The sequence below is a fragment of the Diabrotica virgifera genome, chromosome 3 (assembly GCF_917563875.1).
Source record: "Diabrotica virgifera virgifera chromosome 3, PGI_DIABVI_V3a".
NCBI lineage: Eukaryota > Metazoa > Arthropoda > Insecta > Coleoptera > Chrysomelidae > Diabrotica > Diabrotica virgifera.
Window position 1 is genome coordinate 184,175,801 of NC_065445.1, and position 18,236 is coordinate 184,194,036.

The 18,236-nt window shown below is 33.4% G+C and overlaps 2 protein-coding genes across 3 annotated transcripts in view; both read right to left on the bottom strand.

The window, feature by feature from the left end:
* The window catches only part of LOC126881452 (glutathione S-transferase-like), a 137,783-nt gene that overhangs the window by 97,727 nt on the left and 21,820 nt on the right, over positions 1-18,236 (bottom strand). For both annotated transcript variants that reach the window (XM_050645735.1, XM_050645736.1), the window contains exon 2: positions 2,932-3,079. In XM_050645735.1, coding sequence (XP_050501692.1) covers positions 2,932-3,073 — 142 coding nt within the window. In that variant the 5' untranslated portion in view covers positions 3,074-3,079. The remainder of the gene's footprint in view (positions 1-2,931; positions 3,080-18,236) is intronic.
* On the bottom strand, positions 12,221-17,705 carry LOC126882652 (uncharacterized). Its single transcript, XM_050647626.1, has 2 exons — positions 16,796-17,705; positions 12,221-12,231 (listed from the first exon to the last, which is right to left on the bottom strand). Exons 1-2 carry the CDS (start codon positions 17,703-17,705, stop codon positions 12,221-12,223), a joined length of 921 nt encoding a protein of 306 aa, XP_050503583.1.

Below are 18,236 nucleotides of genomic sequence, written 5' to 3' on the forward strand. Positions count from 1 at the left end.
TTTTATTTGGGAATAAGCCACAATTTAAGTTTGAAATTAAATTTATTTGACGTTTCGATTTCCACTTCGGAAATCGTTATCAAAATACAAAACATTAATAAATTAAGCATTTACTTAATTAGTTTAATTTATTAATGTTTTGTATTTTGATAACGATTTCCGAAGTGGAAATGGAAACGTAAAATAAATTTAATTTCAAACTTAAATTGTGGCTTATATCCAAATAAAATAGTAAATTATATTTTCACATTGCTATTAGTTATTTAATGAAGGGAAATTCCGTGCTTAAATAGATGTAAACACGCATCATACGTAATATGCAACACGCGTCATTTAAATCAAAATAAACAAAGTTATAAATTTGAAAAATCTTAGAGTCCCTTCATTGTTTTTGTTTTCTTTGAAAGAATTAAAAAATATAAAAATATGCACGACGATTTAATCCTATTGAAGGAATAATTAACAATATTGTTATAATCAAGTATATTCAAATGGGAAATAAGCCACAATTTTACCTAAAAATGATTTTATTAACGTTTCGACGTCCAAGTCGGGTGTCGTTGTCAAAATACAAAATAATACTAAATAAACAAAAATGTTGTTGCTTAGTAAAAAATTCTTCTAATAATTTATTTAATCTGACTCATTTATATCGGCAATTCAGACACGTATTATACATTTTAAAGTAGACGACTTTAAAATGATATTGCCAATATTGATGAGTTGCGTTCCTGGGACGACTTTACTAAAAGATAGTTCATTCGATTATATGAAATCAATCCCAACTCAAGAATATCCGCCCCAAAAAATCATAGCATGTGATCTGTCTTTAAAAAGACAACCAAATGCAACGGTGGTACTGAAATTCTCGCGTTAGAGAATTTAATTTAATTCAATATTGTATAATTGCAATGACGTTGGCGTTGACTACTTGCAAAACATTTTTGCACAATACCTGCTCATGGATTAAGCAGTGAAAAATAATAACTGATGTTCTGAAAATTGTTCATGGACGTTCATGGACGTAAAGTTTTCTCAACATTACAATATTTGCTCCTCTTAAATTTGGTGCTCCGGCGTGGTCAGTTGTTACACTTACTAGGTGGTTACAGCGTTAATTTAAAATTTTCCAAACAGTTCCAGACTACTTCAAAAATATCGTTTCCATTTGTTGAAATTTCGTGGATTTGCCGAACTCTGCCGGAAACCCAAATAATTGACCGCGTTAGTTGAAAATTTGCGGAAAAATCACCGCTGCGAAAGTGTTAATTAATAGCTTCATTATCTATATTTATTTATTAACATTAGCAATAATTCAAAAAATCTTTAAATGAAAATAATTCACTTCTTTTCCGCGGGCCGCAAAAAAATGTATAAAGGGCCGCATGCGGCCCGAGGGCCGCACTTTGCCCACCCCCGGTATAGAGTATTGTTTATTTCTTGGTTAAAACTTAGTCAAAGTGAAAAAATGTTTGTTTTGTCTGATGAAAATCGGTCCGGGTTAGCCGGACTTCCGGGTTATCGGAGGCCGACTTATCGGGGTTCCACTGTACGTTCAATTACCTATCACTTACGTTAAATTAATATTAAAAGGTTTTTCAAGTAAGAAATTTATTATATTTTTATTAGCTTCAATTTTGGCAATGAAAACTTTTTTGGGAAAACTTACAGTTTTTGAGTTATTTATGAAAAATCGCTTTAAAGGTATGCATTTTTTTACGAAAATTAAAATATTTGATCTTTAATAACTCAAAAAGTATTGATTTATTTTTATAACTTTTTATAACAAATTTTGCTTATAATTTGTCCTTCGATCGATTATTGAAGTTATTTTTAATAAAATAATTTTCACCCCCCATTAGGGGTGGAATCCACCCTCAGGGTAAAAGCGCAAGGTGGCACCATGTCACCTTTATTTCTTGAGGTATCCTCTACCCACTCACCAATTTTCGTGAAAATTGATGAAGGTTCACCGAAATTAAAGGTAATAGTTGATTTTTACCTTCAGTGACTGCACTATACAAAAGAAATTGCAATTTAATGATCTAAATGCTCGTATCTTGGGGGCTCATAAATTATTAAATGATATGTAGTCGCCAAATAATGAATTTAAATCATTTTAAGTACAACTATCTTTTAAGCCGGGAAGATGGGGTGGTTTTCTTGCGAAGGGGTTGTAGCTCCATTATTGAAATGCGCGTAATTTAAAAGTTTATTCTTAGAATATATAAGCTATACGAATTATATCCGCGATACGACGTATTTTAATTTTTCTCAGCATTTTTCTCTTAAGTTAAATCAATTAAAGGGTTATTTGGGGGGTGAAGCTCAAAAATCGAAACTATGTCACTTCGAGAGCTCATAAATAGCTCGTAATTCTGCCGCAAAGATTGATTCAATATCCCTATACCCCCCCCCCCCCACTAAAATATTAAATTCCTGCCCAGGGTAACGAGCTCAAAATTTTTAATTTGGGGAATATGTGTATATATTTGTTTTTTAATTTTTGCAAGTGGGGGAGGGGCAGCTCAACACGGGTAACTATTCGGCAGCAAATATCTCGTGGGGATTTTTTGTCCGGAATTTTTTGTGGGGATTTTTTGTCCGGGGAGATTATTTGTCTGGGGATTTTTTGTTCGGAGATTATTTGTCTGGGGATTTTTTGTCCAGGGATAATTTGTGGGGATTTTCTGTCCGGGATTATTTGTCGGAGCTTCGGGTGCCCTAACGTAATGGACAGATGCTTCGCAAAGAAATTGTTTAACTTCTAACAGAATATCCAGAATATGGATACTAATACTTTAGGTTGGGTTCTAATACCTTTAGTAACATCTTCAGCTACAATGGTCATTGAGGTCTTAAATTTCCTAATTATTTGCTAAATAGACGCAGACAGTCAAAAAATATATTTGTACAGTTTTTGTGACTTACTCGGTTTAACAGAAGACCACTCGATGCCGTCTACACCAAGACGTCTGTCTTCGAAATCAAGTTGTCCATAGCTTAAGAGGAACCTAATTGGTTCACCGAGAGCAGTAATATCGAAGTAGGTGACCTTATATTTGGGTGCCATTTCGTTCTGAAAAAAAGAAAAGGCAATTAAAGTACATATTAATTATACAAAATTCTCTACTCTCGCGTATAAATAGCGCTACATTCTATTTAGGGGAGTCAATAGAGAACAAAAACATGCATTCTTTCGGAAAAAAACAAACAAGCTTATATTTTTCTAAAACTTTTTTTGTTAGTTTATAAATATGTTAAAGTAAAAAGTTCTGCTCACAGATTTTGCCGCTAATTGTTTATTGATTGTTTAAACAATAACAATTTTTTGTATAAATAATTTTAAAAATATCGTTCAATTCATCATTTTACTTTGATCAAATATGTTTCTGTTTTGTTTTTGATTATGCTGAATCCGAATATGGGATTACAATTTGAAAATTCTTCTAGAAACCATATTTATGGGAAACTTTTTTATTGTCAATTTTACGAAAAAAAGTTATTTTTCATAAAATGCTCTGCTTAGTCTAAAATATAAAACTCAATCATCATATATCAAATTTTATCAATTTTATACGAGGTATGTCAAAAAATATGAATTTCGTTAAAGAGTAAAGTACCTACCTTTATATTTCATAGTATTAAAAATTGTTATGAAAATTTATTTGAAATTATAAACTATGTTTTAATATACAATTACATCCTTCTAATTGAAAAAAAAATTCAATTTTTTCTCAAATTACGCGATACTCATCATCATTTTATTACAATTATGATAACTATTTTATTATCAATTTTACGAAAAAAGTTATTCTTCATAAAATCCTTTACTGGTCTAAAATCTAAGATACAACCATCAGATATCAAACTTTTTCAATTTTATACGAGATATGTAAAAAATATATGAATTTCACTTAACATCTTTATAGTGCACAATATTTCAATTAGAAGGATGTAACTGAACATTTAAACTTAGTTTTTAATTCCAAACAACTTCTTTTAATAACAATTTTCGATATTGTGAAATTTAAAGTTAATTTACTTACTTACTTACTTGGACACGCGCCAACTCGTAACTCTTAATGACAAACTTTTTTAAATCAAAATGTACACCGGCCAATTCGTAACCTTTATACTACCTGACCAACTCGCAACTTTATACAGGTGAATTCGAAACCATTGTTTAATTCTAACACCCCTGGTAGTTGTTAGGTTAAAAGGTAAGAAATAAATTTGAACAGTAACGTATTAAGCCAACACGGGGACACGGGGCATATAGCATATTATTATGTAATGTAAGCGAATGGTTCTTGGTTTGCTTAAAAACATGTTGTGTATTATATGTACCTATAAAAAAAAATGACAAAAATTGAAATCTCTTTTGATTGAAACAATATTATACAGTGCGGTGGAATAAGTGTTGCCCCCCCCTGTTAACTTGTTTATTTTAAGAATATAAGAAAAACGCTCGGACAGATCGATTTTTAAACTAACCATAGTATATTATAGCATCAACGTTTCGAACTTTACGCGATCCCTCTTCAGGTGACAGCCATAACTTTGATTTTTTTAAATGGGAAAGTACATCACGTGACACCTTATTTAAAAGCTCTTAAAATACTGCTTTCAAAAATGTATAATACTTTAATCCTATTTGAGAGCGTAGGCGCAAAATTTCGGTCGAATTCTTTCTAAATGCAATCATTTTTTTCGAATCCTGAAAAAACTAATAAATATTTTTGAAAAATTTAAACGCAGAATGAAATATTACAGTATTCTCGATGGTCCAAAGTCCCTGAGTACTCCTATAATGTTTATTTTAATAAGTCACAGTGGTGGAAAAAAGAGAAAATTTAGTGTGATTTTTAATTTCAAATATATCATTCAAAAGAAACTTTTTGTTTATTCTAAGAGACTGTCAGCCCTCGGTAATAATCTAATCTTTCATTCTGCGTTTAAATTTTTCAAAAATACTTATTAGTTTTCTCAGAATTCGAAAAAAAATGAATGCGTTTAAAAAGAGTTCGACCGAAATTTTGGGCCTGCGATCTCAAAAAGGATTAAAGTATTATACATTTTTGAAATCAGTATTTTAAAAGCTGTTAAATGAGGTGTCACATGATGTACTTTACCATTTAAAAAAATCAAAGTTATGGCTGTCACCTGAAGAGGGATCGCGTAAAGTTCAAAACGTTGATGCTATGATATACTATGATTAGTTTAAAAATCGACCTGTTCGAGCGTTTTGCTTATATTCTTAAAATAAACAAATTAACAGGGGGGCAACACTTATTCCACCGCACTGTACATATGTATAGACCAGATATGTATAGATCTGTAAAAAAACGTCTATTTGTGGATGTGCGAGGTAGCATTCGGATTTTTGCAGATAAAGTTAGGTGACAACTTCAATAATAATAATTGACTTATGCTCCTTCTCAAATATGCCCGGAACATTAATAAAAAAATTAAAATATTTAAAAATTTCGAAAAACATTAATTTTTTTCTATATTATTTGCTTATAACTTTAAAACGATTCATTTTGGAGCAAACGATTCATTTCGTAGTGAATTAAAATAAAGATAATTGAATTTTTTATAATATACCACTAGTTAAAAATGTCTTAAATTATTACCCTTTCTGAAAAATAGCAATAAATACAAAATAAGGGGGCAAAATAGGCCTCTTTTATTCAGTGTTTTTCAACAACTTTGATTGCACTTAGAACCTTCGTAATTCGCATAGAAAATCCTTATAACATAGTTAAATCGTCCACCAAATTTCATTAAGGTGATACAGTAGCGATCAACAGGTAGCAAAAACGCGTTCCAAGATTACGGCTATAATTTTGAATATTTTTTCGAGATATTTGGCACACGTATTCTTAATATAATAAAGAATGGCGGTACAGAGCCCAATTTGAAAAATATATTAATATGTGGAAATTGCTCTGTAATTAAATACAATATTAAAAAAACGAGCCTGTACCGCCATTAAGAAGAACAAAAAAATAAACTTTCTTCAAATAAACTTTTTTATCCGATGCCTAGATTTTGTGTCATTTTGGAACTACTTTTTTTTATTTCATTAGTAGTTCCAAAATGACACAAAATCTAGGCATCGGATAAAAAAATTTATTTGAAGAAAGTGTATTTTGTTGTGCTTCTTAATGGCGGTACAGGCTCGTTTTTTTAATACTGTATTTAATTACAGAGTAATTTCCACATAATAATATATTTTTCAAATTGGGCTCTGTACCGCCATTCTTTATTATATTACGAATACGTGTGCCAAATATCTCGAAAAAATATTCATAATTACAGCCGCAATCTTGGAACGCGTTTTCGCCACCTGTTGATCGCTACTGTTTCCTCTTAAAGTCGACCTGATAGATTTTGCATAATAATTTTGCAATCTAAATTTTTTCTTAAAGTTTAAATTTTTTAAAAGCTTTATGAACAGAAAGTAGATCATTTAGAAGTTTGCTAATTTTTTCACATATAAAGAGGCTCTCTACCTATCTAATACACTTTACAGAATTAAAATCGGATTATCTAAGCGGCCTCAGCACTGTTTTAAAGTTATAAACAATTTTTTGGCTTATAAACAAATACAGTGAGGACGTTTGAGTTGGAATAAATTCATTTTCTCGAGAATGGGCGTCTCTGGAGATAAATCCCGAAATAGGTCAATTTTTATTTTTAAATTCTAATTTTTTGGTATACATATCATACTAGTGACGTCATCCATCTGGGCGTGATGACGCAATCGATGATTTTTTAAATGAGAATAGGGGCCGTATGATAGCAGGCCGTATGATTCCGTCGGTATACCATAAATGTTTTCCACGTTTTAGCACTTTCTTTAATTGAAATTTAAAATTATTTACCACCAATAACTTACACCCACGTGCACTCATTACGAAATCTGTTATCTGTTACAAGAATTTCAGTCATTTTCACAAAATTTATTTGGATTTTCTCTAGTAACTCTTCCAAAAGACAATACATAAATGATGAATACCTTTTACACCACCTTCAAAGAGAGTAATTTTTACAGGTACATACCTGGAATACCGGTATTCAATTATCAACATTACTTAAAAATGAAAGTTACTAATTCACCGGTAGTTAGTTGGTTATCGAAGAATTACCTGCGCGCCAGAGTTACGAGTTGGCCTGTAATTAGGATGGGGGATTAAAATAGTTACGAATTCACCGAGACCCACTTACTTACTTAATCAGTAGACCCATTTGTACCTTTCGGTGTTGGGCCTAAAGTTCGGTGTAAAGCTACTTTACTCTTGAGTGAAATTCAAATTTTTTGACATACCTCGTATAAAATTAGTAAAATGTGATATCTCATGGTTGCGTCTTAGATTCTATACGATGCAGAATATTTTATAAAGAATAACTTTTTTTCGTAAAACTGATAAAAAAGTTATCAATAGGTTCCAATTTAAGCCGACATACTGTATAAGAGCACAAAAAAATTTTTGTTGAACATTTATTATTGTTGAAGCTTATTATTAAATGTATTTTAGTTAAGTTTTACAGAAAAAAGTTTTGATCACTTTGTATAAACATTTTTTCAGCAGGTAATTTTCGGTTTTTGTTTTTGTATTACATTTTTTTATCTTTCTTAACTGTCTCAAAAAGAAATTGTTTGTTTCATTTCTACAATAACTAAAAAAGTAGTCAGCTACCTGGATCTTTGAGTGTCCCGAACATGGTCTATTTCCAGCTTATTACCCTGGTCTATATTATCTTTTCTATTTTATCTATCGTTTATTTCAGAGGTAATAAATTAATAAGAAGATACAAATAACCACCCCACATCTTTTCCGATTCTGAGCTACGGACCTTTGTATTCTTAATGTGTTGTGTTGTCATTTTTTAATGCGACAATATAAATGAAGAAAATAATTATTAACGAAGAGTCTTAGATTTAAAATATTGTTTATTATATTTTTATTTCAATTATTCTAATTGTTTAAAAAGTAGTAAACTTTGTATCTGGGGCTTTTCGTTGTTTTCCTCGTAATACGAGAGATGTCGCTGATTTGCGTCTCAAAAGGTGGGTTCATTGCATCGCGATGTTTTGCCTTAAAAGAGGCAGAATGTTTATATTCCCTTCAGAGTTGTGACTGCATAATCTTCACTGATGATGCATAAGGATGCTGAAATAGCTGCTATATGGAGATGGTAGTCCAACTCTGAATCGAATATAAACAAAACCTGCCTTGAACCCTTTTTAATCTTTAAAATAATTATTACTCTTTCTTCTTATTATTGTGATGTTTGTATGGTGATAGAAAGGTCACAAAATCAGAAGTTCTCAGTGCTTTAAGTAAAACGCAAAAGCGCATTTATTGGAAAATCACGCCGTGCGTCATGTCGTATCATAAGTACATAATATATATCGTAAATATGCACATTATTACATTTATCTAAAATTTCACTGTCAATATCGATCATTTATATCACGTTTTATGCTCTATTAAAATGTGTGTTCATTATCACATAGTGGGCTGAAGGTTACATTACACTCGAACTAACATAGGAAGTTTATTGTCATTGCATTTTTAAAATAATTAACTATTGCAGTATGTATTGAATAACGAGATAAAAACACGGTTCATGTACAAATATTTAAACAAGGTATCTTCAAACTGAGGCCTTTATAGCGGAAAATTTTGCGATTTTTCGTTTGTGGGTTATGGTTGGAGATTCAAATAATCATTAATATTAATATTATTAAGGGGATAGGCGCAAACTTATCTATCCATTATCTAACTATCTAACCATCCTATATCTAACTATCCAATGCAATTTAAATGCATTCATTTTTTTCGAATCCTGAGATTATTTTTGAAAAATGTAAACGCAGAATGAAAGACTACAGGTTTGTTCCAACCAGTGATATGGGAGAGAGGGGATACGACATAAGGGATGATTTTGTATTTAGTAAATGGGACCACTTGATTTGACACTTTTGTGCTACATCCAATATGGCGACGGGCAGGTTTTTATACGTTATGTATGGAATAATATGTTATTAATTAGTTATTAAAATTATTACTTATTTATACAGGGTGTAACAAAAATACAGGTCATAAATTAAATCACATATTCTGGGACCAAAAACAGTTCGAATGAACCTAACTTACGTTAGTACAAATATGCACATAAAAAAAGTTATAGCCCTTTGAAGTTACAAAATGAAAATCGATTTTTTCGAATATATCGAAAACTATTAGAGATTTTTTATTGAAAATGGATGTGTGGCATTCTTATGGCAGGAGCATCTTAAATAAAAATTATAGTGAAATTTGTGCTTCCCATAAAAATTTTATGGGGATTTTGTTCCCTTAAACCCCCCCAAATTTTTCTGTACGTTCCAATTAAATTATTATTGTGGTACCATTACTTAAACTCAATATTTTTAAAACTTTTTTGGCTCTTAGTATTTTTTCGATAAGGCATTTTTTATCGAGTTGTAGCTTCTTTTTTAATATGTTTACATAAAAATTTTATGGGGGTTTTGTTCCTTTAAACCCCCCAAATGTTTGTGTACGCTTCAATTAAACTATTACTGGGATACCATTAGTTAAACAACATGTTTTTAAAACTTTTTTGCCTCTTTGTATTTTTTCGAGAAGGCAACTTTTATCGAGATATGGCTTCTTTTTTAATACGGTTCAAAATATACCTAAAAATGTAAATCATACATAAATTTGCATATTATTACCAAGTCTCCATAATCGTACTTAACCATATACAAATATGTGGTGGATTTGACAAATATTCAAAATATCTCGATAAAAACTGAATTTTCGAAAAAGTACTAAGAGCCAAAAAAGTTTTAAAAATATTGTGTTTAAGTAATGGTACTACAATAATAATTTAATTGGAACGTACACAAAAGTTTGGGGGGTTTAAAGGAACTAAACCCCCATTAAATTTTTATAGGGTGTCCAAATTTCACTATAATTTTTTGTTAAGATGCTACTGTTATAAGAATGCCATACGTCCATTTTCAATAAAAAATCTTTACTAGTTTTCAATATACAGTCGAACCCGCTTATTGGAATAGCCTTCGTGCCAAGCAAAAGTATTCCTATAACCGGTGTATTCTAATAACCGATCATTGGTGGCTATTAGAAACGTTTCGGGACCTCAAATTTGTATTCCTATAACCGGGATATTCCTATAACCGGTATTCTAATAAGCGGGTTCGACTGTATTGGAAAAAATCTATTTTCATTTTGTAACTTCAAAGCGTTGTAACTTTTTTTATATGCACATTTGTACTAAGGTAAGTTAGGCTCAATCAAACTTTTTTTGGTCCCAGAATATGCGATTAAATTTATGACCTGTATTTTCGTTACACCCTGTATATTTATATAATATAATATAATTTTATAGTTATATGTAGCTGACGTTTGAAGTGTTCTGTATTTACTGAATAACTATTGAAAAACACTATAAATGCTAATGTATTTATTGCTATAGTGACAAAATTGTATGTAGTGTACTACCCTGAAGACGAACGAGTGCTGTTGTCTTTCCCCTCAGTCGGGGTGATGATCGCACGCATCCACGATGCGCTCTGACTCAAATTAAAATTGGGGGTGAGTGGCGCGTACATGCCCCCCGCCTTGAAATACATTTCAAATATGTCAACACAAATTATGCAAGGACATATACAACATATATAAAGTATACAAATGAATGAAGGAAATACATATAAATAAGATAAAATACATAAATGAGATAAAAAAAATGGTTATGAGAATAACGCAAAGTGTTCAATATAAGTGAAAACTTAAATGTTCGGTAGTGAAAATAACGAAAAGTCTTCAATATAAGTAAAGCTTAAATGTTCGGTAGTGAAAATAACGAAAAGTCTTCAATATAAGTAAAGCTTAAATGTTCGTTAGTGGTGAAATGTTCTTAACCGCGCGTTTGTATTCGCCGCGAGCTGTTTTCACTGACACTACGCGAGTCACACCATCTTGTCCTGGATGAATGGCAGTCACACGGCCTAATGGCCAACACAGAGGTGGAAACCGCATGTCCTTGATTAAAACTAATTGTCCCATTTGTATGTTAGGTGAAGGGTCAGAAAACCATTTCTGACGTTGCTGCAACTCTCCCATGTATTCTTTGGACCAGCGATGCCATAGGTGCTGGTGCATCATCTGAAGATGTTGATAACGAGACAATCGGTTTGTAGATATGTCCGTCAGGTCTGGTTCAGGCAATGCAGTGAATGGTCTGCCGATGATAAAATGAGCTGGTGTAATGGGATTTAAATCATTGGGATTGGAGCTAAGAGGTGAGAGTGGTCGGGAATTTAATACTGACTCTACTTGAATTAAAAGTGTTTGAAATTCCTTAAAAGTGAGTATGTTGTTTTTCATTGTTCGGCGTAAATGCACTTTCATTGATTTTACGCCCGCCTCCCAAATTCCCCCGAAATGTGGAGAATTTGCCGGAATGAATTTCCAAACTATTTGATCGTTAGCGCAGAATGAAGCTAGCTCAGCCTCATTATTGAGTAAAAAATTTGAAATTGCATCCAACTCACTCTTGGCTCCTGTGAAATTAGTGCCATTATCCGAAAATAATTGCAAGGGCCGGCCTCTTCTAGCTATAAAGCGCTTGAGGCAGGCAACGAATGCTTCGGAAGTAAGACTTGTGGCTATCTCCAGATGAATAGCCTTGGTTGTAAGACATATAAAGAGGCAAACCCAAGCCTTAAACGTCTTGCACCCCCGACGCTTCCTATCCTTTAGGAGAAAGGGCCCAGCGTAATCCACGCCAGTTGAATGGAAGGGAAACGTTTGGGTAACCCGCTCCTTGGGAAGATCACCCATTATAGGGGTTTGAAAAGAGGGTTTTGCCCTGAAACATGTTATGCAACTATGCACTGTTTTGCGAGCAATGTTGCGGCCGGAAATGGGCCAAAACCTGTCCCTAACAGAAGAAAGTAAATGGTTGGGACCTGAATGAAGAAGCCTTTTATGTTCATCAATGAAAAGTAATTTTGTAAAATGCGAATCTTTGGGAAGTAGAATAGGATGGCGTTTTTCGAATGACCATGAGGCATGTTTGAGTCTACCTCCAACTCGCAAAATACCCATGTCGTCCAAAAACGGCGAAAGAAACTTAAGAGTACCCTTTTTTATTGGGCATGATTCTCTCAACAATTTTATTTCTGAACTGAAATATTCAGATTGAATTATCTTTGAAAGAATGTTCAACGCATTTGACAGTTCTTCACTGCTCAATGGCCCATGGCACTTATCGTTACCTGGTTTGAGGTTATGAATAAAACGTAAACAAAATGCCATAGAGCGATGAAGTCTTGAGAAATTTGAAAATCGTTCAATATCTATTATTGCAGTACCTCTTATTGTAGTTTGTAGCACTTGAGGGGTTTTTATTTCAGGAAGTTCCGTTTCCTTGAAAACGGAAGCAATGGGCCAATTCACTGAGGGAAGAGAAAGCCAGTCTGGACCATGCCACCATAAAGAAGATGCAAATAATGAAGTTGGAGTGACACCTCGTGACAATAGATCTGCAGGGTTCGAAGATGAATTGACGTGGTACCAATTTTCACATGAAGTTTTGCTCTGAATTTCAGATATCCTGTTTGCAACAAATGTTTTTAGTGAAGAAGAGGATATGTTTATCCAGCCCAAGACTATTGTAGAATCCGTCCAATGAAATATGCCACTGAAAGATATGGTGACCGCCCTCTGAATATGATGGGACAATTTGGCGGCTACAAGAGCACCGCACAATTCCAATCGAGGAATTGTATGGCCTTGATTGGACTCACCTTGGATTTGGCACAAAGTAGATGAACATGATAGACCTGGATCCCGCGTAAGAAAGAAAAGTTGATTAATAGCAAGCTGAAAATTTGTTAATAGCTTAACGGTGTCTAGTCGGACAAACTTTGATGCACGGGAACACTGGAACAGGGGAAGTTTTAACTGTGGAGCATGATAAACGTGTCGTCCTGACAAGTTTATGATTGTGAAAAATAGCAAGTTGTTTTTAAGTTTATTCGATAGCCAACGTTATGTAATATATGCGAAAATGTTTGTCCGACAAAAATGTTGGGAATTTTAATGAGTCCGACACGTAGAACATGTCACATCACAGGAATTATGTTGGTGATGAATAGCAGTCTGATTTTTGCATGAGAGTTTAATGAAAGGTTAAAAAAGCAATTGGAAGTTCTGTCCGACAAAATTAATGGGAAGTTTTCGTAGTCGGACATTCTAAACAGGTAAGATATAGACAAAAATGCTGGTGATAAATAGCTTTCCGACAAAGACGAAATTTAATTAAGCAAATTATTCCTTACCAAGAATGACTGTTGTCGGAAAAAAATAAGGGGTAGATTTTGTAGTCGGACAATTTAAAAAAATAATTTTTGAAATTTCAATAAGGGGTGATTATTCTATGTCAAAAGTACCTGCAATCAATTACAATCGATATCTTTCGATTTATCTCAACATCATTTAGATACTTCACTGTAATACATTTATAGTAGATCAGGCAAATTATATTATGGGTTGAGTGGTCTAGCTATCTTTGTCTGCCACATGCGCGGGATCGCTTGGTTAAAAGAGATAGATAGACCACCTATCGACTTTTTGCACTATATTCCCTGTCTACCCTTATGTCTATGAATACATTTCCATTTAAGAAAAACTGTCACTTTTGACAATAATTCATAATAAATTGCAATCATAACTTCAAATTTAAACTAATCGATTTATTTTGGCAGCAAATTATTTCTTGCCATGTGACATATTAATTACATTATTATTTCATTTGTAGAAAGTTGAGAAAAATTACGTTATACAATTTTAGTAATAATTTATTTAGGTACCCTTTTTCAATCAAGCTAAGCATTATAGCACGAAGAATGATATTCAATAGAACTTTCACAATTATCTGGCAACTGAACCTCATTGAATTGATGACCAAGTATTTTACTAACTTTGTAAAATGTTCGAAAATTACTCAAAAATGTTCCGTTGAATGGTTTCACTTTTGATTTGGCGACTTAAAATTTAAACTGTTGACACTCAAAAATAGACACAAAAACACTCCATAGTTAATATAAATTTTAATTTCCAACACACGTGGCAAACAGAAACTCAGAGACCATGTAATTTCAAATACTACTTTGTATAGCACAAAGTGTCACACTGACAAATGCAGCCTTCTAATACATACTTCTAAGCATAATGTGTCATATTTACGTCTATTCTTATAAGCACCGAAGTTTTAGACTCTTCACATTTTTCAATGTCGTTTACAGGGTTAAAATTTGAGTATGGAAAAAAATGTATAGAACGTTTTTTGTAGAAAATTTTCCGTACTTTCTGATGCGCCTAATTAGAAAACCCTAAGAGATTGCTTTCACATGTTCTTTGACATTTTTTATTGTCATTTTGAGAATATCTAGAACAAACTCCACCCAAAAAAATAATTGTTTTGCAATATATACATGCATTGATACTTACCTCACTGTTTTTGGAGTGTGCATTTATATATATGCACATGCAAATATGTGAATATAAATAATAATATACAACTAAAATAGCTTTATCAATATGTGACTAAGTCATTCTGAAAAATGTTTTTTATTTATTTCCTTCGATTTGCCCAAACTTTTTGTCCGACATATAACTTTTTGCGTTACAAAATATAATTTGTACATAAACAAATCAAAATTAGCTTGCTATTTATCACCAACATTTTTGTCTATATCTTACATGTTTAGAATGTCCGACTAGGAAAATTTCCCATTCATTTTGTCCGACAGACCTTCCAATTGCTTTTTTAACCTTTCATTAAACTCTCATGCAAAAATCAGACTGCTATTCATCACCAACATAGTTCCTGTGATGTGACATGTTCTACGTGTCGGACTCGTTAAAATGCCCAACCTTTTTGTCGGACAAACATTTTTTCATATATTATATAACGTTGGCTATTGAATAAACTTAAAAACAACTTGCTATTTTTCACCATCATAAACTTGTCAGGACGACACGTTTATCATGCTCCACCGTTAAAAGTTCCCCTGTTTCAGTGTTTCCGTGCATCAATGTTTGTCCGACTAGACACCGTTAAGCTATTAACAAATTTTCAGCTTGCTATTAATCAACTTTTTTTCTTACGCGGGATCCAGGTCTATGAACATTGCCTTGAATGTCAATTGTGCGAATGTATGCGCAGGCACCATAAGCCTTCTCACTTGCATCGCAAAAAGTGTGGAGTTCAGTTACAACAGGGTTGTTACATCTTATATGTCTAGGAATCGTAAAGGTATTAATATGATTGAGCTCATCACGAAGATTTACCCACACTGTGTGGATATATGCTGGGACGGACTCATCCCAAGATAACCGTTCCGTCCATAGTTTTTGAAGAAGAATTTTTGCTATTATGACACAAGGACTTAGTAAACCTAATGGATCAAAGATCTGTGAGACACTGGATAAAATTAGGCGTTTTGTAACGGTTTTGGAAGAGTTGCCTAATAAAACCTCTGAATTGTAGGTGAGGACATCTGACGAAGATGACCAAAATATGCCCAATGTTTTTGTATTTTCCTTGGAACCTAAGTTCAATGTGTGTAATTGCACATTGGAATCTGAAATATGTTTAAGGGCTTGAGGTTCGTTAGACATCCACTTCCGTAATTCAAAACAACCTTGTTTGAGGATTGAAGATACATCTTTGCAAATATTGGACAGGTCTGTTAATGAAGTGAGTAGATCGTCTACATAGAAGTCGTTTTGGATGACCTTGGAAGGGACTGGATATGAATTCATATTTTCTAAAGCCAATTGAAAAATGGATCTTATGGCTAGATATGACGCTGAAGATGTGCCATACGTAACCGTATTTAATGGAAATTCCAAAAGAGGATCTGAAGGTTTTTCTCTCCACAGAATTTGTTGAAGATTTCTTTGTGGAGGATGAATTGAAACCTGCCGATACATTTTGCATATATCAGCTGAAACGACATATGTATGTTGCCTGAAACGAAGTAAGATGTGAAAAAGATCATTTTGAATGGTTGGTCCTACCATTTGTATATCATTTAAGGACCAGCCTGAAGATGAAGAACAAGAACCATCGAATACAACCCGTAATTTGGTTGTAAGTGAATCTGCCTTTAATACGCCATGATGTGGCAAAAAGAACTGTGTTGTATTATTCGACGGGTCTACCTTGGACATGTGCCCTAACTCTTTATACTCTCTCATGAATGAAGTGTATAACTCTCGAAGCTGTGCATTCCGCTGAAGTTTACGTTCTAGACCATGAAACCTTTTAAGTGCAATAGATCTTGAGTCACCTAGTCTAGAAATAGGTTCTTTCAAGGGTATTGAGACCACGAATCGACCTTCGTTGTCTCTGTAGTGTGTAGAAGTAAACATATCTTCACAAGATTTCTCTTCTGGAGACTGAATTAAGTCAGAACACTCCTCTATTTCCCAAAAGCGAGCAAGCTGACTTTGTATGTTTAAGTTTTGTGAATAACTTGGAGAAGAACTGGATCGGTCTGAAAGAAGGGGCTTTGAAAGTGGACCACTAACTATCCAACCAAACTTAGTTTTATGAAGAAACGGACCTGAAGGTTTAAGACGAATCTGTCCTACGCATAATGTTTCCCAAAACAACTCAGCACCTATGAGAAGATCAATTTGTTTGGGAATGTGAAAATCAGGATCTGCTAATTTATTACATGTAGGTATCGAAAGAGATACTGGAACAATAGGAGCTTCGGGTACAACATCGCATATTTCTGGAGCTACCAAACAGACTAAAGGAGCAGTAAATGGAGTGTTTTTAGACACAATTTGAATTTGACAAACAGCCTGAATTTTGGATTCCACCTTGAATGCCCCTGAAATCGTAATATTTGTAGGCTTTCTTGGTAGTGCAAGTTTATGGCATAAATGTGAACTAATGAAATTAGACTGGCTCCCTGGATCTAAAAGTGCTCTGCAATCATGACGATTTCCCTTTGAATCAACTACCTCTAACAAGACAGTGGATAGAAGTACCTGTTTTGAACTTAAATTAAATGTAAATAGAGACTGTTGCGTATTGGTGTTAGATGTAGAAGGTTCGGAAACGTGCAACAGAGAATGATGCTTAACAGTACAATTTTTGCAATGACCAAAGTTACAATTGTTTACTTGATGCCCCCGATTTAGACAGTTAATGCACAAATTGGATTTTTTGACTAAATCGGTTCGTTCAGGCACAGACAACCTTAGAAACTTTGTACATGTATAAATTTTATGATTTGGAGCATCGCATGATGCACAAGTACGATTTGAGATTTGATAACTTCTCTGAACATGAGAATTAGATCTATTACTAGACTCTGCTGGTGGTTTAGAAGTTTGTCCCTTTACGTTTTGGCTTGAATTTGCCTCTGTAGGTTTTTCCTCCATTCTTTTAAGCATTTTTGACTTTTGTTTCAAAAATGTGAGAAAAGCTTCCAACTTAGGAGTATCATTCATGAAATCCTTTGATTCCCATTCTCTAATTGTCACTGGATCAAGTTTAGTGAATACCAAATATATAATTAAAGTATCCCATGATTCTGTAGGCTGTCCTAATGACTTTAAAGACCTTAAGTGCATCCTCGCATGATCTACCAAGTGGCTTAAACTCTTTGAAGATTCCTTTTTTACAGGATGGATATCGAATAAGGCCTTGGTATGTACATGCAACAATGCCCTCTTGTCAGTATATTGGTCACACAATAAATCCCAAGCTATCGGAAAATTGTCATGTGTGACCTGGATATTGGCGATAACTTCAAATGCTTCACCCTTCAAAGCTCTCTTTAGATAGTGAAATTTCTGTACAAGCTATCAAAGCTATCGCGAAACTGGAGCCATTCACCTGCCTCTCCTGAATATATTGGCAGATTTAGGGCCGGTAATCGTACTTCTGATGAGCTAGGGAATCTGCTATTTTCTGGATTGGAAACCGAAGCTGAACCTACATTATCTGTACTATTTTCCTTGACAAGACCTTGCGCTTTTGAAATAATTGGATAAAAGTCGTTTTCAAATGCCTTGCGCTTGTCATACTCGCCTTGTAAGTCTTCTTCTTTCACCGAGCATTCAATGCCTACCTGAAGCTCCGAAAATTCCGCGAGTAGACTT

Excerpts from the sequence above, each read along its gene's own strand:
- LOC126882652 (XM_050647626.1), bottom strand. The coding sequence starts at position 17,705 with ATGCACTTAAGGTCTTTAAAGTCATTAGGACAGCCTACAGAATCATGG.